Source organism: Poromitra crassiceps (genome assembly GCF_964638095.1).
Source record: "Poromitra crassiceps genome assembly, chromosome: 19".
Taxonomy (NCBI): Eukaryota; Metazoa; Chordata; class Actinopteri; order Beryciformes; family Melamphaidae; genus Poromitra; species Poromitra crassiceps.
The window spans coordinates 28,709,840-28,733,263 of record NC_139646.1 but is presented as its reverse complement, the minus strand read 5'-3'; the positions used below and the strand labels follow the sequence as shown (position 1 = coordinate 28,733,263).

At 44.6% G+C, this 23,424-nt stretch overlaps 2 protein-coding genes across 2 annotated transcripts; both read right to left on the bottom strand.

Moving 5' to 3' along the window:
* Window positions 1-1,937: 1,937 nt before the first annotated feature.
* On the bottom strand, window positions 1,938-8,074 carry tmem109 (transmembrane protein 109). The gene is made up of 3 exons (XM_083655680.1): window positions 7,722-8,074; window positions 5,853-5,955; window positions 1,938-4,595 (listed from the first exon to the last, which is right to left on the bottom strand). The coding sequence occupies exons 1-3, from the start codon at window positions 7,917-7,919 to the stop codon at window positions 4,222-4,224; spliced, it is 675 nt and encodes a 224-aa protein (XP_083511806.1). The 5' UTR covers window positions 7,920-8,074; the 3' UTR covers window positions 1,938-4,221.
* Window positions 8,075-8,817: 743 nt separating this feature from the next.
* Window positions 8,818-23,143, bottom strand: tmem176 (transmembrane protein 176). Its single transcript, XM_083655525.1, has 7 exons — window positions 23,035-23,143; window positions 17,512-17,640; window positions 15,035-15,145; window positions 14,608-14,664; window positions 14,055-14,207; window positions 13,276-13,392; window positions 8,818-9,627 (listed from the first exon to the last, which is right to left on the bottom strand). The coding sequence occupies exons 2-7, from the start codon at window positions 17,635-17,637 to the stop codon at window positions 9,562-9,564; spliced, it is 630 nt and encodes a 209-aa protein (XP_083511651.1). The 5' UTR covers window positions 17,638-17,640; window positions 23,035-23,143; the 3' UTR covers window positions 8,818-9,561.
* Between the last annotated feature and the right edge of the window lie 281 nt (window positions 23,144-23,424).

Sequence of the window (23,424 nt, the reverse complement as noted above, 5' to 3'; positions counted from 1 at the left end):
CTAAGAGCCGTATACGGGGGTATTTTCTTCTTGTAATACAATCCATGGGTGGGAGGGGTGGGAGACGTCATGGAACACGTCATGGCACACATGCGCACTTCGCCTTGGGCTGCATAGTCAGGAAGTAAAACCAGGAAGAAAAAGCCCCCATGATGGCTTCATGCGCCAATGAGCAACCTCCGTCCGAATGCATGGGTGGGCGTGGCAGGTCCCCTATCCAGTTCTTTTAACACATTCACTGACAGCCGTTTTTTTTTCACTGTAGGTAGGTTCTGCCAGAGGGTTTCCTTGAGGATTCTGGCTCATCTTTCAAGACCCGAGGATTCTTTTCTGCTAAGATTTTGTGAACACACAATATCTCAAAATAACTAATAGAATGTGTGCTTTCTCTGTCTAAAAGAGTTAGTTTGTAGAGTTAGCAGTCATGTAAGCATTAGCAGTTGAATACAGCATGTTTCAGCGTCAGAAAAATTATTCAGAGATAAACGGCTTTTTGTGAAATTCGATAGAACAGTCACTTCAACCATTCATCCCTGGCATCAGTAAGACGTCAGACATCCAAACAATAGTTCTGAACAGCAACCTCCTCCATAACAGCAGGAAACCCCCCTCCGCTTCCAACTCCTCCCTCCGTGTGTGTCTTCTTGGCTGCAGCGGCCGTGCCACAAGCTCGTTGCTGCTGCTGTAACCTCGCGTCACCAGTCTCATTGCTTTGCTGCTGCTGTGCCTGTCTGCGCGGCCACTGTTTGAGGAAGTCTGGATGGACTCGCTCGCTTCTTGGAGTTTTGGCTGAGAGCTTTGATGAAGCTTTTGCGATTCTGGTCATATTTATGCTGCGTGTTTCAAAGTGTGTCCCACCCGCAATCCACTATGCAAATCTGCAATCCCGCACCGCCAGCAATCAGCGCGAAAACGAAAGCGCCTTCGCCAATCCACCTTCATGAGAATGGCTTCAGTCACACTGCTTTTTGCTTGCCTTCCTCTAGTCAGGAAAGCACTGTCGCCACTTAGTGGGTCGGTGGAATGGGTTGTACACGTTGTACACGTCCAATACCTATATAAGAGATGTAAAAGGGTTAGATGCACATCCCACCGTCAAAAAAACAAAATCGATTTTTTTTTACGTAAAAACACGTCATTGGCAGTGAACGGTTGGATCCTGTTTGACGTAAAAACACGTCATTGGCAGTGAACGTGTTAATACATCCATGGGCAGGACAGGTGCTCTCCACTTCCCACCTTACATGGGCGGGGTTTGTGTGTCACACACACACACACACACCTGAATTAGAGGGGAAAACAAAAGCCTGCAGAAAGCCAGTGTGGTGTGGAGCTTTCTTCCCTTGTTCCTCTGTCACATTTCATAACAGCTGTTTAAATGCACTTAACATCCACCCCTGGATAAACCCTTAACATGAGGCCCTTAACATCCATCCACCCCTGGATAAACCCTTAACATGGGTTGCTGCAATTACCATCAAAAACAACGCCGTTACACAAACACATATTTGAGTCTATAATACAAGTAGGCCGCATTCAAAATGTCATTGCTGTGTTCCCACATCATAGACACAAAGTGCTGTGTTCCCACATCATAGACACAAAGTGGCTGATTTGGGTGGGATGTGAAATATATATTTCAGTGTTTTCTGAGTAGAGCAGGCGTCAAGACTTCCGCTTCCGTCATATAACATTTTGTCAGGGAGCCAATCATGTTCTTCCAATCACTTGTGGAGGTTCAAGGAAAAATATATTTTGGTCAGAGAAGGGTCACAGCTTTTTAATTCAGAGCGCCCCAAATCCCTCCAGTGACCCCCCCCCCCTTCTAAATAACCAACAGTCCCAAAGGGTTTCTGTTAAATACCCCCCAAAACTGTTAAATGCCCCCTAAAACAATGTTTTGAGCAGAGAAGGAAAGTACTCAAGTACAAGTTCACATGGTTTTATTATATCCAAACACATTTATAGGTGCACGTGTCCAACTCAAAAAAGAAGAAAAAATTAATATAATCGATACATTTTTGGCCTTGTTTGCATGCTTATAAAACATTTATAAAAATTTTGATTGTCAAACAAAACATCTTCATCTGTATTATTTATTCACCTACATCTGGAAATCAATATTGCTCAACCTTCATGTTGCTGTGGCACATTTGATTCATCCAAGGCACAGCAGAGAACAGAGGACTAGACTGATCAGCAGAGGACAGAGGACTAGACTGATCAGCAGAGGACAGAGGACTAGACTGATCAGCAGAGGACAGAGGACTAGACTGATCAGCAGAGGACTAGACTGATCAGCAGAGGACAGAGGACTAGACCGATCAGCAGAGGACTAGACTGATCAGCAGAGGACAGAGGACTAGACTGATCAGCAGAGGACTAGACTGATCAGCAGAGGACAGAGGACTAGACTGATCAGCAGAGGACTAGACTGATCAGCAGAGGACAGAGGACTAGACCGATCAGCAGAGGACTAGACTGATCAGCAGAGGACAGAGGACTAGACCGATCAGCAGAGGACTAGACTGATCAGCAGAGGACTAGACTGATCAGCAGAGGACAGAGGACTAGACTGATCAGCAGAGGACTAGACTGATCAGCAGAGGACAGAGGACTAGACCGATCAGCAGAGGACTAGACTGATCAGCAGAGGACAGAGGACTAGACCGATCAGCAGAGGACAGAGGACTAGACTGATCAGCAGAGGACAGAGGACTAGACTGATCAGCAGAGGACAGAGGACTAGACTGATCAGCAGAGAACAGAGGACTAGACTGATCAGCAGAGGACAGAGGACTAGACTGATCAGCAGAGGACAGAGGACTAGACTGATCAGCAGAGGACAGAGGACTAGACTGATCACGCATCCCAGCAAAGACAAAGAGCTGCCGACCATGGCACAAATTCAATTAAACACTGAATTTAGTACCATCCGAGCAACTTGATAAGAAACTGCAGCTGACAATAATTGCCCTAAAAACACACCTCCTGTAATAAAATATCTACTGACATAATATTGTATGTATAAAAACATTCAAGCGATTTCAAGATGTTTGCCTTCAAAAAGTATGAAGACTGAATGGGCAGTACCTTTCTGAAGTGGTGGAATTCAAGTAAGCTTCTTGCTTTTCTCTCTCTCTCTCAATATGGATCAAAAACATTTTTGGAATCAAAGAATGCATTGAAGAGAACTGGGAACTTTCAACTCTGATTTTCTGGCCTCCGGCATGGTTACATTCACACTGTTTTTAACCGAGTTACAAAAATATACACGGCTAACTAATTTCATTGGTAAAATAGCTGTTGAATTCAACAAATTGCTATAATCTGAGTGAAATCTAAATATAAACACATATTGCATAATTCCACCTTCAATTAGGTCAACAATCACTGATGACGTCAACTTGGACAAACTGGAGCTCTGAAATGATACCTGAATTTACAACCTGTAATTCCGACCTCGACAACCGTTTTGACTCATTTTTTACAGGTCGGAGCTCGTTTTTTCCCCTGTGTTCAGAGTTGTCTTGAACGGGGTAAAAGCCTTCCTCTGTACAGCTGACACCAACCCAGTCACGCATTAGATCAGTGACGGAGGGACAGCTGTCAGCCTGTCACAGCTGTTTGAACCCTAACCTTCATTTGCTTTAGTTGCCTAAACATAACAGATGTTTTATTTGTGGCATTCAACTATTTTAGAGCCGTTATTATGAAACTACTTTTTGCTCTGTGGACCGACATTGCATCAGTCTGACAGTGACGACTAAATAAGACTGGGACAGCCGGCTGATATCCGGGGCTTTCTGGTGTCGAGCAGATGTACTCCAAGACTTAAGTGCAGGTGTTGCAGAAATACAACCAATAACAACAATTAAGGGACATCCGGGTAGTGTAGCGGTAGATTCCCTGCCTACAAACACGAGGGTCGCAGGTTCGCGCCCCCGTGTTACCCCCGGCTTGGTCGGGCAGGCACGATTGGCTGGGGTATGGGTATGTGTCCTGGTCGCTGCACTAGTGCCTCTTCTGGTCGGTCGGGGCGCCTGTTCGGGGCAGAAGGGAACCGGTGGGAATAGCGTGATCCTCCCACGTGCTACGTGCATATATTGCGATCCACCAAAAGAGTTGGGGGGAAAAAATCCAATATCATGCATCCCTAAAAATATCCCTCATTTTCCTCTCCTGGCCCCGCCCACATGTCTCTACTTCTCCATCCATCTGTCACTCATCCGTGTTGCTCCACCTCTCCATCTCTCTCAGTCGCTTCTCCAGGATCTTCACCTGCTGCTCCAGGTGGGCCGTTTTATCAGCCGCGGTCGCGCCCTTAGAAGGCCCGACGCCCAATAGGACGCAGACGCACACCAGGGCGGCCAATCGGACGGCGATGGTGTCCGGGCCCACGCTGCGGTCGCTCAGGATGAGCCCAAAGCAGGCCAAAGCCACGCCCAGTTTCAACATCCACAGGGCCCGCCTAAGAGCGGAGGCGACCAATTGAAAGGCCAGGGAGATCAGCCAGTAGCCAACCAGAGCCAACAGGACCCACTGTGCCACGAAGATCACCCCCTCTGGGGTCACATGGCTGATGGGGAGTGACACTGGAGAACAGAGAGAGAGAGAGAGAGAGAGAGAGAGAGGGAGAGAGAGAGAGAGAGGGGAACGAGGAACATTTATCTCTGCTATTCCCCTTTAACACATTCACTGCCAGCCTTTTTTTTTTTACTGTAGGTAGCTTTTGCCAGAGGGTTTTTTTGAGGATTCTGGCTCATTTTACAAGAGCCAAGGATAATTTTCTGCTTGGAGTTTGTCAACACAAAGTTCACAAAAGTACTAATAGAATGTGTGCTTTCTCTGTCTAAAAGAGTTAGTTTGTAGAGTTAGTAGTTATGTAGATATTAGCCGTTGAGTACAGCATGGTTTCAGCGTCTGAGACAAAAAGCTGAGATAATCGCAGTTTTGTGAAATTCAATATCAAACAGTCACTTTAACCATTTATTTTTGGCATCAGTGAGACATCAGACATAAACAATATAGTTCTGAACAGTAATTTCCTCCATAGCAGCACCCGCACCCCCTCTCCTTACAACTCCTCCCTCCGTGGGCGTGTCTGGTGGATTTCAGCAGCGTTTGTCAGTCACAAGCCAGTCTCTCCTGCCTGTCTGAGCAGTGAGCAGCAGCCTCTCTCTCTGGCGGCCCCTCGTCGGCGAGCGTGGATGTGGCTTAATCCGTTCTTGGATTTTCGGTTGAGAGCTTTGACGAAGCCTTGTGTGACTCTAGGCTTATGCTGCGCGCTTCAAAGTGTGCTTTCCACCCAGTCCACCTTTGGAACCCCCCACCGCCGTGCGCCCGTGTGAAAGGTTTTCGCCTACAGTATGAGAATGAGGCTCGTTCGCTTCTGGGTCCTCGGTTGAGCTCAGCTGGAATGCGTGCGTTTCTGGCCAAACAACACTCAATAGTCTGAGCACCGTCGCCACTCAGTGGGTCGGCGGAATGGATTGCACATGCCCGGCGGCTCTAACAGTATAATAGAAGATGCAAAAGGGCCAGATCAACGATCCACCGTCAAAAAAAAAAAAACGATTTTTTTGACGTATCCATACGTCGCTGGCAGGCAACGGTTGGATTCTGCTTGACGTATCAGTACGTCGTTGGCAGTTAACGTGTTAATACACATTATTATTATTTTGGCCGGTAAAAAATATGCTTGCCAAGTGGATTTTTTTTTTTACATCTACCCGCCACTTGGCCAGTGAGTGAAAAAGCCTCAGGGGCCTCAGGGGCTTCCAGACTCCACGACAGTGATGCTGAAGTTGTGTCTCTTTGGATTTTCTACAGGGTTTGGTTTGTGATCTTACCGTCGAGCCCAGCAGCCTGCAGGAAATGTGTCAGATAGTCAGAGAGGACGTTAAGACCGCTGGCCACACCTCCTGAGAAAACAGCCAGCACCTGAGAGAACGCCTGAGAGAGAGAGAGAGAGAGAGAGAAGGGGGAGAGAGAGGGAGAAGGGGGGAGAGAGAGAGAGCGAGAGGGGGGGATTTCTTGGGTTAACCACATGACAGATGAAAGGTCCTGGAGACACCTACTGTAGCAGGAACTACCACTATGTAGTGGACTAGGTATTTAAACGACCACTATGTAGTGGACTAGGTATTTAAACGACCACTATGTAGTGGACTAGGTATTTAAACGACCACTATGTAGTGGACTAGGTATTTAAACGACCACTATGTAGTGGACTTGGTATTTAAACGACCACTATGTAGTGGACTAGGTATTTAAACGACCACTATGTAGTGGACTAGGTATTTAAACGACCACTATGTAGTGGTCGTTTAAATACTAGGTATTTAAAAGTTGAAACTGATTAGATTTGGACACCTCACGAAGTGTGTATAGAATTAAAACTATGCATTTGTGCTTTGGATTTGGTAAAAACCATCATTTTTGTTTAATCCGGGTTTAAAACCAGCTTTAATTGCTGAAGTTGGGATTCTACTTCTTTAAAAGCATTTTGCATATTATCCAGAGCCTTTGACAGAGAAGTAGCACAACAGTAAATGACAGTGTCATCAGCATAAAAATCCAAGTTTGCATGTAAAACACTTTTGCCAAGGTTATTGGTATAAATTGTGAACAGCAATGGACCTAGAACAGAGCTTTGTGGCACCGCCTTGTGGACAGATAAAACGTCAGAATGAAAACCATCAGCCTGAACACATTGAGTCCTGTCAGTGAAATAATGACGGAAGCAGCCAACAGCAGTATTCTGTCCTCGCGATTGTGTGTCTGGGCAAGGCTTGACAGATAGCGAACTCCGAAATTACATATAACAGAAAAACTCCCAATAAACCGTGTTCTTCAAGGAAAACATGTGGCTTTACTGAAGGCTGTTTCTGTACAACTGAAAAACACAACAAAAAGCATGTATCACTACACTGCACAGTGCACACACACAGTGCCATATGCATATACAGTATAAAACAACAGTGACAATATAAATAGTTTCATGTAGCTTAATGAAATACTCATTAACTTAAAGTGTAAACATGAAATAAATCGCTTATTAAATGCCTATTAATTTTAACTCTCCACAGGTAACATGGTAAGTATAGGTCCAGGGCAGGCTATTTTAATCCAACATAAATATCTAGGTCAGTAAGCAACACAGGTGAGTAGGCTACATTCAACCAACATATCCAGCAGGCATATATTCTCAGGTAAGTATAACATGAAATATTTGACAACTTAACCAACAGTTTCCTTCTACAGATGAACTTTGACATAAAAACACTCATTATAATAATATTTTACAACTTGACTCACAGACATATGAACTCCTACTAGGCTCAAGTCGAATGGAGAGCACTGTTACCCAAGCACATGGTTCAGCTGAAATGAACGAAAATGAAAGCAAAAATAGACAGTGACACTACCCCTAATGTCCACTAGGTGGTAATGGACCAGTAAACACACTACACACTACAGCAGGGTCAGACAAACCAATATTAATTAACCTTTGCTTCATTACATTACGGTCCACAGTGTTGAATGCTTAGATAAATCAATAAAAAGCACAATGTTCTCTCACATCTAAAGCCCCAATTATGTCATGAAACCACCTTATATGATGTCATGTCACCTTTGTAGCTGCAGTAACTGTACTGTGACATTTCCTTTAAAAAAAACAGATGAATCACGTTACAACTCATATTCCAACCTCTCACCTTTTGCACCGACAGCACCGTCTGCTCCCCGGCCAGCTTGTCCAGGTAGGCCCTTCCTTCCCCGGCCAGGGCAGCCAGGGCAGCCCGCAGCTCCTGGATCATCCCGGAGGAGGAGGAGCGCGTCTCCTCCGCCGAAACACACAGCAGCCAGGCGGCCAGCAGCAGGCACAGCGACCACAGCCGGCTGGAGACAAACATGCTAACAGCGGCCAGCTAAATAAATAACTACCGCAAACATACACTCTGCTATGGGGTGGCTTAACTGCTCAGTCTAACGTTACATGGAGGCGAACTCGCCAGAATCAACTGTTTTCTTTCTTCTTTTGAGTTGGCGATCCTCCTGTTGCATTTCAACAAAGTTTTTCCCATTGACTGTCTTTTTCCACATCCTGTTGGGAAAACTTGTAGCGTCAACGAGAAGAAACGTCTGCAGCGCCACCTAGTTGCTGAGTAGAATAATGCAACAAGTTTCCAGAGGTTTGCGCACCAGAGGCGAAGCCACAATTCTGATTCGTTTACTCATTCACACTATTACCATAGTGTTGATCATAATACTGAACTATATATGGGGAATGATCAAAATGAGTTTCGGACACCACAGATTTTTTCCCCTGCATATCATTGCGTCACCAGATGCGCCGGGTATTCATGTGACGCAAGCAATCCGCGCCCACTATCACATAAACAACTGAGCTCACGAGCAGATTGAGATGTCCTCAGGCTCAGGGCTCAGGTAGTAGTGATGTTGCATGCTTTCACTGCTAAATCCTAAATAAATCGTTGAAATTCTAATTACGTACATGTGTGGTTTTGTCAACTATGGTGCTGTCTCCTAATAGCAAGCTTTGCTGGTCAAGTAGCTCACAAGCTTGTTAGCTCGCGAGCTAACGACTTTCTTCTTCTCCTTCGGTAAAGACAACCACAACCAACAGAGTGACTCATAGAGCTGCTGCCCCCTGCTGGCCACAGCAAAACAGAGTGACTTCTAGAGCTGCTGGTTGCAACTAAAAATGTTGCAGATAATATTGCAGCCAACTACATGTAGCTATGTAAAAGATGGTTTTACAAACATGATTTGCGTATACATATATACATACATACATATATGAATTTATTTAGTAAAAAATATACAAATCTATATCAAAGGTTTAGTACAACATTGATGTGCATATCTTTTGTGGGTAACACTGTGTAAACATACTGAAATATAAAACTGCACATAATAAAGTTGGGTGTCATAAACACATCTCTTCTCTCCCAGAATTGCAAAAGGAAAAGCCATTTTCTCTCAATACGTCCTATCGGTCTCTACTTTCAACTGTCAAATAAAAGTGATAAATGCACCAACAAATAGCCTATCAAATATGATGTTCAAATCAAAAGATAGAAGAATAGTCCAAAGATGGCTGCCTCAACTTTTCCCTGCGTCGGTTCTCAACTTTTTCATTGCATGCAGGTTTGCTGCCAGTGTGTTTTTATTTCATGGCCATGATATGAGAGTGTCTTAGGTGTGAAATCTGGATAATCAAAGGGCCATAACTTGTCTCTTTATTTGATCATGTTTCAATATTCCTATTTTCTTTCAGGCTACTTGGATTGTGACGTCAGTTTCTCCATTTTTAATTGTGTTTCTTCATTCAATCGTTCCTTCCTTTCCCCTTTTCCTATTTGCTCCTGTCTCTTTTCATTCCTTCCTTGCTAAATTTGGTTCGCCTTCCTTCCTTCCTTTCTTCCTTTGTTTTAGAGTTCTGGAACAAACGGGACAGGTGAGTGACAGGTGATCCAACACATTGCAGATAGGTGACCAATCAACTCATTGACTGCCTGGTCCAATAACTGATCAGTTCAAGTCAGGGGGCGTGACTGAGGTGGGGGATGCAGGAGCAGAGTGGAGTGGAGTGAGAGACTGCAAATGAGAGAGAGAGAGAGAGAGAGAAAGAGACAGTTACTGAAGTGATAAACTTCACATCATAAGATTTCAATATTCAAACATTTAACAAGAACAGAGGATGTCATCACCCTTAAAATGTAACTGAGAACTGTTTTGCATCTGAGTTGAGTCCTTTTACTTCCTGGAAAGCAGAGTATGACATGCTGCACCATTTCAACCAACATAATCCCACCCCTCCTGCCACTCCCATCAAATAAAAACTACATTTCCCTCCTGCCACTCCCATCAAATAAAAACTACATTTCCCTCCTGCCACTCCCATCAAGTAAAAACTACATTTCTCTCCTGCCACTCCCATCAAGTAAAAACTACATTTCTCTCCTGCCACTCCCATCAAATAAAAACTACATTTCCCTCCTGCCACTCCCATCAAGTAAAAACTACATTTCTCTCCCTCCCTGACTGACTGATATTGATTGGTTTACACTTTTGAATGATCTCTCACTGTGTTAAGTCCCGCAGCATCAACATCCTGTTTCAACAGAGAAAACATCACTACACCATTTTGTAGCCACATAGCGTAGCAGATTTTCCCAGCTCATCTGTATCCCCAAGCACCCCCAGGGCAGCTGGGAGAGTCCTTCCAGTGTGTCCCATGTATAAAAGATCAAGCACCCCCAGGGCAGCTGGGAGATGTAGTCCCTCCAGTGTGTCCCATGTATAAAATAACTGGATACGGGATGAAAAATGGTCACCCATTAATTTGAACTTAAAGGGACACTGCCGATTTTCAATGCTGTTATTTTGCACATAATTTCACACATATCCAGAAACTGTAAACAGTTTTGCAAGTCATTCATTTAGTTTGATAGTTATTGAGAGTTGATTTGAGTTAAGTTGTGGACCAGTGATGTCATTCATGCATAAATGACATCACGGATCAAGCAGAACTTGTTACATCACGTATAGGAATATAAATAACAAACGATTGATAACAAAATTGATTGACTGACTGATTCTGATTCATTCTGGGAATTAAATGGATCAATAGACCCTTTTCATGGGGGCCATTTTGTGTCGAAAAGGCAGGGTAAACACAGGTGTAAGCAAAACACTGATGAGGGTTTCCAACTTCCAATCATGGAAGTAGATGAAATAGTTTCCCCTTCTCCATCTGGTGGAGTTTTGTACAACTGATTTGTAACTTTCCTTTACACAAAGCAACACTGTTTTCCTTCCCCTGAGGTTCCCCCGCTTTCCTGTTTAGATGTTGTGTGGGAGGGAAGGTTGCTCCTGCTCAGGGCCTCTGGCTGATGCTCTTTTAATATGGCAGCTGTTTCATGTGAGCACAAATAAACCTTCTATAAACATTCTAGAGTCTAGAATCGTAGCCCTCTGAATCAGAATTGAATCGAATCGTGAGGTGTCTAGAGATTCCCACCCCTACAGCTGCATCCCAGAGAGAGACAGACTGGACATCTATGAAAACATCTGAATGTTTTTATCATTTTCATATATTTTTTAATAATTATTTTATCAAGTTGGTCTGAATGTTTTTATGATTTTTATAATTGTTTCTAAAAATATATAATTGATTTCATCATCTAATAAACTAAAAACTAAACAAATCCTCACTGTGTGGTTTTGGTGTTTTGCGGTAAACGTGGCTCTCCTCTTGACTTTGACCAGCTACGTGTGGCTCTCATGGAGAAAATAGTGAGGATCACTGTTCTAGAGGGTTCATGGCTTTGACGCAATATTTAAAAAATATTGTCACAGAAATGAATATTGGCGTGGTGCAAGAGACCTAAAAACGTGAAAAGGATGATACCACAGAAAATCCTTGTTTACTCTGAAAACACTCGCAGAAGGGTCGTGCTAAGTTAACAGCAGCAGGCTAACATCAGTGCAGGGAGAAAGTCATTACAAAGGAAATGATGGTTCTGCCTATTAACACAATGTGGACATGACTAAGGGCTCAGGATTGCAGACTTGTGAAGATATTGAGGCACGACACGACACCGGCTCTCACTCCAGAAAACCTGCCAGTGTTTTAGACTGCCTTACCAGACTCGGCACACTTTGACTCTGTTTTCACAACAGAGTTGGACAATGCAAAACGCATAATGCACAATCAGATACTCCTAATTTTAGGGCTTAAAATCCCATATAGATGCCTTCACTGGAATTCTGTCGCTAGTTTATTTCCTGACAGCTATTGTGACAGGAAATAAACTAGGGTCCATTTAGAATATTCATGTTGTCAAGTTGAAACTGTCTCTAGCATACAACATGAGCATAACTGTCAAATGAGATACAGTAGTACATCCTAGCACACCTGTGCTACACACCTGTGCTACACACCTGTGCTACACACCTGTGCTACACACCTGTCAACACTCCCCAGCGAGTAAAATCACCTCATGATGACGTTGTGAGGACATCAACATTGGAGCTACTCAACATTTCCCCGTTCACAATAGGCTGGCAAATACACTATTCTCAGATACTGTGATTTCCTTCCCACAATGTCATTGAATTCACCATTAACTATTTACCTGAATAGTTGATGATGTTATATATACTTTCATTGTGATCCTTGACCATCAAAACATAGGGGTAGACGTCACCTTTTCTGTGTTATGATTTGTGGTTCAGGAGATATGATGCAAAATGCATCATTCAGTTATGGGGGAAAGTAAAATGGCTGCCATGGCCACCACAAGGCGTTGGCTACATGGCTCCTTTCTGAACATGTTCAGAGCCCAAAACTGTACAAGCACACCAACTTTTAGGCTTTTATGAAAAAGCATTTTCACATCAGCTGGACGACCAGTGAGTGAAAATGCTGTTTTCTCTGATTTGAGGAACAGTGCAGTTTTTCGGCCACAGCAAGTGTCATCTTTGAGGTAGGAAGTTCATCTTGGGCTCAAATTGAAGCTTAAGACAAATTGTATATTATATTTTAGTATTCAAACGTAGCGCGAGCCTCCTTCCTGGCTGTTCATTGCCTACTGAGTCACGCATTTTGGACCTCCGCTGGCGCCACTCTGTTACAAGGAGGTGCAGTGTGTCAGCAGAGCCGGCCCACCCTATACGCAAACTAAGCGGCTGCCTAGAGCCCCGGGAGTTGCCAGGGGCCCCCTCAATTTCTTTTTAATTTTTTTTAATAAACATAGGCTATAATATTATAGGCTGTGTGTGGTAGTTAAAACATAGGTTGACGTTTATTTATGTTTGTAGTTTAAACAAAAACATAAATACTGTAGGCTACATACAGTACAACACAAAAGGCTGTTATTTACCCTTTGTCGCCACCTGGTGAGTAAATATATATGTAACTAAAACCCCTGGTTTAACTGACCTGGCAACCCCTATGGCTGCTGGGTTCTACACGCTTGCTTGACACTGATAGGGCTACAAACGAGCGTCATCATCATCACGTTTGTTTGTTTTAAATATCCCTCTAAATATGGCTAAAAGTCCAAAAAACGTCAGATTTTCTACAGCACCCCCTACTTAAAAGTACTTCCAGCGCGGATGCCCCCAAACCTCCCCCCCTGGGAGGGGGCCCCTAATCTATATCCTGCTTAGGGCCCCCAGATGGATAGGGCCGGCCCTGAGTCTCACAGTGTACTGTGAGGTGCAGTGTGTGAGTCTCACAGTGTACTGTCCGAAGTTACGCCTCTCCCTGTAGAGCATGAAACAGAGAGCGGAGGAGATGCCCATCTGGGCCAGGGTGAAGAGGAGGAGGGACGCCTTCACTCCTCGGCTCAGCCTCTGTCAGTGGAGAGAGAGAGAGACAGAGACAGAGAGAGAGAGACAGACAGAGAGAGAGAGAGACAGACAGACAGACAGAGAGAGAGAGAGAGACAGACAGACAGACAGACAGAGAGAGAGACAGAGACAGAGACAGAGACAGACAGAGAGAGAGACAGAGACAGAGAGAGAGACAGACAGAGACACAGAGAGAGAGAGAGACAGACAGAGACAGGTTGGGACTAAAACATTTTGCTTATAAAACTGCAAGGAAACGATTTATATTATTACCATTATGAAATCACTGATGATTCCCCGTCTGTCTATGACATCACAAAACGTGACGCAAATCGTGACTAACAGACAACGCCCGCCTAGGCAATTTTATTACAAGTCTATTGTGTTGTAGTTCATGTGAATACAGCACATCCTATAAATTACATAAGCTGTGAATTCAAATATTTCAAATCTTCATATTCCCATATTCCTCTCTATCTTGATCTTGTTATAATTGGCTTGTTTCTTTCGGCATAATTGCTATATTTTCATTTCATACATATTTGATTAAATACAGTATTTCTTTTTTTTCTGTGCTTGGATTCCCATTGTATAAAAACAAAGATTATTGAGGTAACTTTCTTGCCAAAGAAGCTTGTTGAAAGTGTCCTTCAGATGGAACGTACCACGGCGTAGAACTTCTCGTCACAGACGTTGGGGTTGTGGATCATGGGGACACAAGGTGACTCTGGATTCTTCTCCAAGTCCACAGAGTAGACGACAGAGGCTACGACTGACAGGGCGATAGACACCACGCTCACTGCTATGCATACCCCCAACTAAAGAAGAGACAGCATGTCAGTGTTAGACACCACGCTCACTGCAATGCATACCCCCAACTAGAGAAGAGCACAGCATGTCAGTGTTGTAGCAGCAGTACTAATAGTATTGGAGCAGTAGTAGTAGTAGTAGTACTATGTATATACCGGTATATGATTGATTGATTGATTGATTGATTGATTGATTGATTGATTGATTGATTGATTGATTGATTGATTGATTGATTGATTGAAGTGTCATGCGCTCTAGGTGCCCAACCCCCCATGGGTTTACAAGACACATACAACAATAAAACCTCACAACAATGGAACATTCAAATACAAGTCACTAAGGGAAGGGTTCCCATCGTAACTGAGCACATAGAGATCTTTTTCAAATCAAACTTCACAATAAACTTACAGTCTTCATGCTGCAGTGTTTCTCTAGGAGCATAGCGACCACTCCTGCTGTGCAGAACTGAGGAGGACATGCAGGCAGAAGAGACAGCAAAACAACATCGTGTCAACACAGTGCTCCCATTTTAAATGACATTTCTTAATATTAATATTTCTTTAGTTAACATTTCACCTTAATAATTTTTAAGAGCAATTTTGATAAAAATCCAAATCTGTCTACCTCTCTCTGTCTCTCTCAAACACACACACAAACACACACGCGCACACACACACCCACACACGCGCACACACACACACGTGCACACACACACGCACGCACACACACACACACACACACACGCGCGCGCGCGCGCACACACACACACACGCGCGCGCGCGCGTGCACACACACACCCACAGACACGCACACACACACACACACACACACTCACCGACAGGCCGCTCCACCAGGGCACTCCCAGGGTGACCACCTCAGTGAGCTCAGTGAAGTGCAGAGGAATGGAGTATGACATCACCATCAGCCCTAACATCACCTGAGACACCTGGGGCACGCACACACACACACACACACACACACACACACACACATACACACACACACACACACACACACACTCAGTAAAACCCGATCGGTTCCTCCTACGCTCACAAATGTTTTTTTTTTCATTCCTAATGACATAATGTCATCATATTAACATCAGATTAAAGCTAAATATCAATGATTCAAATGAGGCACAAATATACAAAATAAAGCTGATGTACTTTATGGCTCTAACAGCCAGTTCAACCTGACTGTGAAAGCAGTAGGTCATGGTTATAACAATGTGTCGGTTATTTTAAGAAAGTGTTCATTGTATTCATTATTGTATCATGATATTGATGTATATTGTATGTACCTGGAGTTTACATGTCACATCTGTTCTGAGGGCTATGATGTGTGTGTGTGTGTGTGTGGTAACCTGACACATTTCTATATTTCTAGTATCAACATTGCTGAGCTGAAGATGTTCCAGAACAGATCAGTGATTGGACTTTTTGTTCATTATCAGATTAAACGAAGACAACTGGGAATCCTGGTGCTTTAAACACAACACAGCACAACACAACACAACACAACACAACACTACACAACACTACACAACACAACACAACACAACACAACACTACACAACACAGCACAACACAACACAACACAACACAACACAGCACAACACAACACTACACAACACAGCACAACACAACACAACACAACACAACACAATGCAACACAACACAGCACAACACAACACAGCACAACACAACACAACACAACACAACACAGCACAACACAACACTACACAACACAGCACTACACAACACAACACAACACAACACAACACAACACAACACAACACAGCACAACACAACACAACACAACACAACACAATGCAACACAACACAACACAGCACAACACAACACTACACAACACAGCACTACACAACACAACACAGCACAACACAACACAACACAACACAACACAGCACAACACAACACAACACAACACAACACAACACAACACAATGCAACACAACACAACACAACACAACACAACACAACGCAACACTACACAACACAACACAACACAACACAATGCAACACAACACAACACAACACAACACAACACAACACAGCACTACACAACACAACACAGCACAACACAACACTACACAACACAGCACAACACAACACAACACAACACAACACAGCACAACACAACACAACACAACACAACACAATGCAACACAACACAACACAACACAACACAACACAACACAATGCAACACAACACAACACAACACAACACAACGCAACGCAACGCAACGCAACGCAACGCAACGCAACACTACACAACACTACACTACACAACACAACACAGCACTACACAACACTACACAACACAACACAGCACAACACAACACAGCACAACACAACACTACACAACACAGCACAACACAACACAACACAACACAGCACAACACAACACAACACAACACAACACAGCACAACACAACACAACACAACACTACACAACACAGCACTACACAACACAACACTACACAACACAGCACTACACAACACAACACAGCACAACACAACACAACACAACACAGCACAACACAACACAACACAACACAGCACTACACAACACAACACAGCACAACACAACACAACACAACACAGCACAACACAACACAACACAACACAACACAATGCAACACAACACAACACAACACAACACAACACAACACAATGCAACACAACACAACACAACACAACACAACACAACGCAACGCAACGCAACGCAACGCAACGCAACACTACACAACACTACACTACACAACACAACACAGCACTACACAACACTACACAACACAACACAGCACAACACAACACAGCACAACACAACACTACACAACACAGCACAACACAACACAACACAACACAACACAGCACAACACAACACAACACAACACAACACAATGCAACACAACACAACACAACACAACACAACGCAACGCAACGCAACGCAACGCAACACAACGCAACACTACACAACACTACACTACACAACACAACACAACACAACACAACACAACACAACACAACACTACACAACGCAGCGAAAAGATCACACCTGTTACATCAGCGTTAGACTAACCCTAACACCCACACTTGAATTGAGTCAACATAAGTCAGACTGGTCTCATATGCACACACAGTAAGCTACACATGCACGCGCACACACACACACACACACACACACACACACACACGCACGCACGCACACACACACACACACACGCACGCACGCACGCACACACACACACACACACACACATACACACACACACACACACACACACTCACCCCCAGACTTTTGGGCTGTCCTTTCTGGACACTGGCCTTCAGAGTCTGCTGCCTGTCGGTCAGCTTGCCGATGTTCACGTCCTCCAGCACGTTCACCGACAGATCCCTGGACACCGACACCGCCATCACCTTCAGAGGGTGGCACCAGTCACTTTACATGCTGTATGACACCGCCATCACCTTCAGAGGGTGGCACCAGTCACTTTACATGTTGTATGTAGTAAGCCATCACCTTCAGAGGGTGGCACCAGTCACTTTACATGCTGTATGACACCACCATCACCTTCAGAGGGCGGCACCAGTCACTTTACATGTTGTATGACACCACCATCACCTTCAGAGGGCGGCACCAGTCACTTTACATGCTGTATGACACCACCATCACCTTCAGAGGGCGGCACCAGTCACTTTACATGTTGTATGACACCACCATCACCTTCAGAGGGCGGCACCAGTCACTTTACATGTTGTATGACACCACCATCACCTTCAGAGGGTGGCACCAGTCACTTTACATGTCGTATGACACCACCATCACCTTCAGAGGGTGGCACCAGTCACTTTACATGCTGTATGACACCACCATCACCTTCAGAGGGTGGCACCAGTCACTTTACATGTTGTATGACACCACCATCACCTTCAGAGGGTGGCACCAGTCACTTTACATGCTGTATGACACCACCATCACCTTCAGAGGGCGGCACCAGTCACTTTACATGTTGTATGACACCACCATCACCTTCACAGAGTGGCACCAGTCACTTTACATGCTGTATGACACCACCATCACCTTCAGAGGGTGGCACCAGTCACTTTACATGTTGTATGACACCACCATCACCTTCAGAGGGTGGCACCAGTCACTTTACATGCTGTATGACACCACCATCACCTTCAGAGGGCGGCACCAGTCACTTTACATGCTGTATGACACCACCATCACCTTCACAGAGTGGCACCAGTCACTTTACATGCTGTATGACACCACCATCACCTTCAGAGGGTGGCACCAGTCACTTTACATGTTGTATGACACCACCATCACCTTCAGAGGGTGGCACCAGTCACTTTACATGTTGTATGACACCACCATCACCTTCAGAGGGTGGCACCAGTCACTTTACATGTTGTATGACACCACCATCACCTTCAGAGGGCGGCACCAGTCACTTTACATGTTGTATGACACCACCATCACCTTCACAGAGTGGCACCAGTCACTTTACATGCTGTATGACACCACCATCACCTTCAGAGGGTGGCACCAGTCACTTTACATGTTGTATGACACCACCATCACCTTCAGAGGGTGGCACCAGTCACTTTACATGCTGTATGACACCACCATCACCTTCAGAGGGCGGCACCAGTCACTTTACATGTTGTATGACACCACCATCACCTTCAGAGGGTGGCACCAGTCACTTTACATGTCGTATGACACCACCATCACCTTCAGAGGGCGGCACCAGTCACTTTACATGTTGTATGACACCACCATCACCTTCACAGAGTGGCACCAGTCACTTTACATGCTGTATGACACCACCATCACCTTCAGAGGGTGGCACCAGTCACTTTACATGTTGTATGACACCACCATCACCTTCAGAGGGTGGCACCAGTCACTTTACATGCTGTATGACACCACCATCACCTTCAGAGGGCGGCACCAGTCACTTTACATGCTGTATGACACCACCATCACCTTCACAGAGTGGCACCAGTCACTTTACATGCTGTATGACACCACCATCACCTTCAGAGGGTGGCACCAGTCACTTTACATGTTGTATGACACCACCATCACCTTCAGAGGGTGGCACCAGTCACTTTACATGTTGTATGACACCACCATCACCTTCAGAGGGTGGCACCAGTCACTTTACATGCTGTATGACACCACCATCACCTTCAGAGGGCGGCACCAGTCACTTTACATGCTGTATGACACCACCATCACCTTCACAGAGTGGCACCAGTCACTTTACATGCTGTATGACACCACCATCACCTTCAGAGGGTGGCACCAGTCACTTTACATGTTGTATGACACCACCATCACCTTCAGAGGGTGGCACCAGTCACTTTACATGTTGTATGACACCACCATCACCTTCAGAGGGTGGCACCAGTCACTTTACATGCTGTATGACACCACCATCACCTTCAGAGGGTGGCACCAGTCACTTTACATGCTGTATGTAGTAAGCCATCACCTTCAGAGGGTGGCACCAGTCACTTTACATGCTGTATGTAGTAAGCTCATATTTTAGTCTAGGCCTATAGGGTTTGTTCTTCTTCTTCTAATGGCTTTCCGGCAGACTGGATGCCTTGCGGCAGCGCCTCTCGCAGGTTGGGAATATGACACAAATTCCAGACTCGTGGGTCTGGAAGGCCGCCTCGCTCTCCTCTTCGACCGCCATGTTCCTGGACCTCTTGGCCCTCGTGCCAGCCTCGCTCCACGGCCTTCTCTGTCCCCCGCCTAGGGTTTGTGTCCCACGGACGGTACATCATAGAATGTACATCACAGTGTGACATCACTGATGGTGTCACAATGTCTCTGACATCATCAGTGGGTATGACATCATCAGTGGAAGACAAAAATAATTGTATCTATATAGTTAAGTGGGACAAGATTTTCAAATATTGTTAGGGTTAGGGTTCGATCACAAGGTATTGGTATAAATCAAGGCTTAGGTTACAGGCTAGGTGGTTGAAATCAGTTGATGGAACAGCTATACTCTACAGCTATACTCTATACTATACTATATAACAGCTATACTCTACAGCTATACTCTATACTATACTATATAACATCTATACTCTACAGCTATACTCTACTATACTATATAACAGCTATACTCTACCTGAACTAGAATTCTTATAGACTCTTTCCGGCACATGACATCATCAAAACTGTTCAAATCATCTTGAAGACATCCAGTCGGGTGTTGTTAACTCTAATGACCAAACTGTCAACTCTTTGAAAATGGAACATGTGGTCAATACAATAGTTTCTGGCTATTTTCCTCTCAGAGCCTAACCAAATTATTGTTGTTCTTATCATTATGGACTACTAAACGTGTAGTCCATAATGTCGAAAACTGAGTAGAAAATAAACTTCAAATTCAAAGGCTACTGACATTCATTTAAATCCACAAGAGGGGGCTGTGGTGTGCCCTGCAAGCTTTCCGCTTTTCTCTTCTCATAGGGAATGATGTTGAAGGCAGCTAACCTACATTAGCCACACTGAGTTCACGCTCCACCCCTCACATTCCCTATGCTGCGTACTCTCTGAATATTGCATGTGGAAATCACCCGAGAGACTGACAACAAAAATAGGTTGAGCAGCAAAATATAGTCATTTAAAATCTATTCTGAACTGAAATCCAACAAATGGAGAAACTCCATGAAGAGAAGTTATAACAAACTTCAAAGCAAAGTGCTCAGTCCGCTGCGTGTGGGAAATGCTGCAGCAGCAGGATGGTAAGCTCAGGAGCCTGGGACTGAGCCCTTCACTCCGCTCCTGGATACTGAACTTTCTGACAGACAGACCGCAGGTGGTGAAGATTGGAAACCGCACATCCAGCATGCGCACCCTCAGCATCGGTGCCCCTCAGGGCTGTGTGCTCAGCTCTTTCCTCTTCCCTCTCTACACACACGACTGCACAGCCACCCACAGCTCCAACGTCATAGTGAAATTTGCTGATGACACAGTGGTGGTGGGGCTGATCGAGAACAACAACGAGACGGCCTACCGAAGTGAGGTGGAGAGGCTGACATCATGGTGTAAGAACAACAACCTGGACATGAATGTCACCAAAACAAAAGAAATGCTGGTCGATTTCAGAAGGAAGGGGCAGAGAGCACAGCACATGCCGCTGGAGATAAATGGGTCCACGGTGGAGTTCGTGAGCAGTTACAAGTACCTTGGTGTGCACATCTCAGCAGACATGACCTGGTCCACAAACACCACCGCGGTAGTGAAGAAAGCGAGGCAGCGCCTGTACCATCTTAGGCGGCTGAGGAAGTTCAAAATCTCTTCAGCGCTGCAAAAGTCCTTCTACACCGCCACGATTGAGTCTGTGCTGTCAGGATGCATCACTACATGGTTTGGTAACTGCTCCTCCCAGAACAAGAAGGCACTGCACAGGGTGGTGAGGTGTGCGGAGCGCATCACTGGATCTGCTCTGCCTTCGCTCGAGGATCTACACCAGGAGGTGTAGCACCAGAGCCAAGAGGATCATCAAGGACAGTTTGCACCCCCACCATGCCATCTTCCAGTGGCTTCCGTCTGGCAAGCGTCTCTGCTGCCTCAAAACAAGGACTGAGCGGCTGAGGAAGAGCTTCCTCCCACAAGCCATACGGAGCCTGAACTCCAAGTAGTTTTATCTGAACTTTATTCAGACTCCTTTTGCACTACATATAAAGACATTGCACTTTATGGACAAGCACAGTTTGCACTACAACTTAAATGTCCCTTAAATGCACTTTAACGGTCTTTCATGTGGTTCTAACTTTTTTTTAACCCTTTAACTTTTTTTTAACCTTTTACCATGTTTATTTCTGTATTCTATTTTATCTTACTGTACAGCAAAGTCATGGGCCGAGGCTTTTAACTTTCATTGTAGCTTGCTGCATATGACAATAAAGTTTCCTTGATCCTCCTTGATCCTTGATCCTTGAGGTACAGTAGTCTGCAGTGCTGGGCAAGTTACTTTCAAAATGTAATATACTACATATTACTTACTTTCATATGAAAGTAATAAGTTACTTTACAATATTACTGTGTAGAGTAACTCGTTACTTATTACACTACTTTTGCATTACTTTCACCAAAACAACAGCAGTAGCAGAATGACATCGCCGCCCCGGAACCATCCCGAAAAATTATGTCAACCGCCTTGAAGCCGTGTAAACAATCAAAAATTATTATTATTATTTTCCTTTGTTATTGTCATCTATAGTGGTTATTTGCATAAAAACGCACAGTTTGATTCGGAAATGATCTTTTTTAAATATGCGCTTTGATTTAAAAAAAATTATTCAATTTGTGTTACTTGACAAAGTAACTGGTATAATATTACTGAAATCCTATAAGTAATCAGTTATATTACTGAGTTAGGCTACTGCTAAAATATAGGCTATTACTAATATGTTACTTTTGTAATGAGTTACCCCCAACACTGCATTTGTGTCAATAGCCTACTGATAAGACAAGAGTAGCCTACAAGAGAGATTTTTAAGTTTGCAAACTTTGATCCATTTCTAACCCTCTTTTGTTTTGTCATAGGACTCTGGCCCATTTTGGAAGCCTGCATGAAGTTTGCATAAATGAGCAGTATTAAGGCCTATAAGTTCCATTTAAAAGACTTTTAGCGCGATCTGAACGCCGTAGCCACCGCCCTTCCACATATAGATGCACTGGCACTGGCAGTTAGTGTGTGTGATCAGACTCAGAGACATGTTTAGGATGTTCTCGAGTTTAATGATTTCAAAAAAATCTCTGAATCCTACCTTTTCTCCTTCTTCAGACAAGTCTATTGAATTGAACCAAACCAGTAGAAGACGCAGAGCAGAAAGTCCTCGGACCACAGAATTTAGGAGAGAAAGGAGATTTAATTTCGCAACGGCCAGCCCCTTGTTCCTGTGTGTCGATCCTCGTGTGTGTGTGTGTGTGTGTGTGTGTGTGTGTGTGTGTGTGTGTGTGTGTGTGTGTGTGTGTGTGTGTGCGTGTGCGTGTGCGTGTGCGTGTGCGTGTGCGTGTGTGTGTGTGTGCGTGCGTGCGTGCGTGCGTGCGTGCGTGCGTGCGTGCGTGTGTGTGTGTGTGTGTGTGTGTGAGAGAGAGAGAGAGAAATGCTGTGCATGGGTGCGTTTGTTTTGTGGACATTGTGCGCTCTGGCCCGG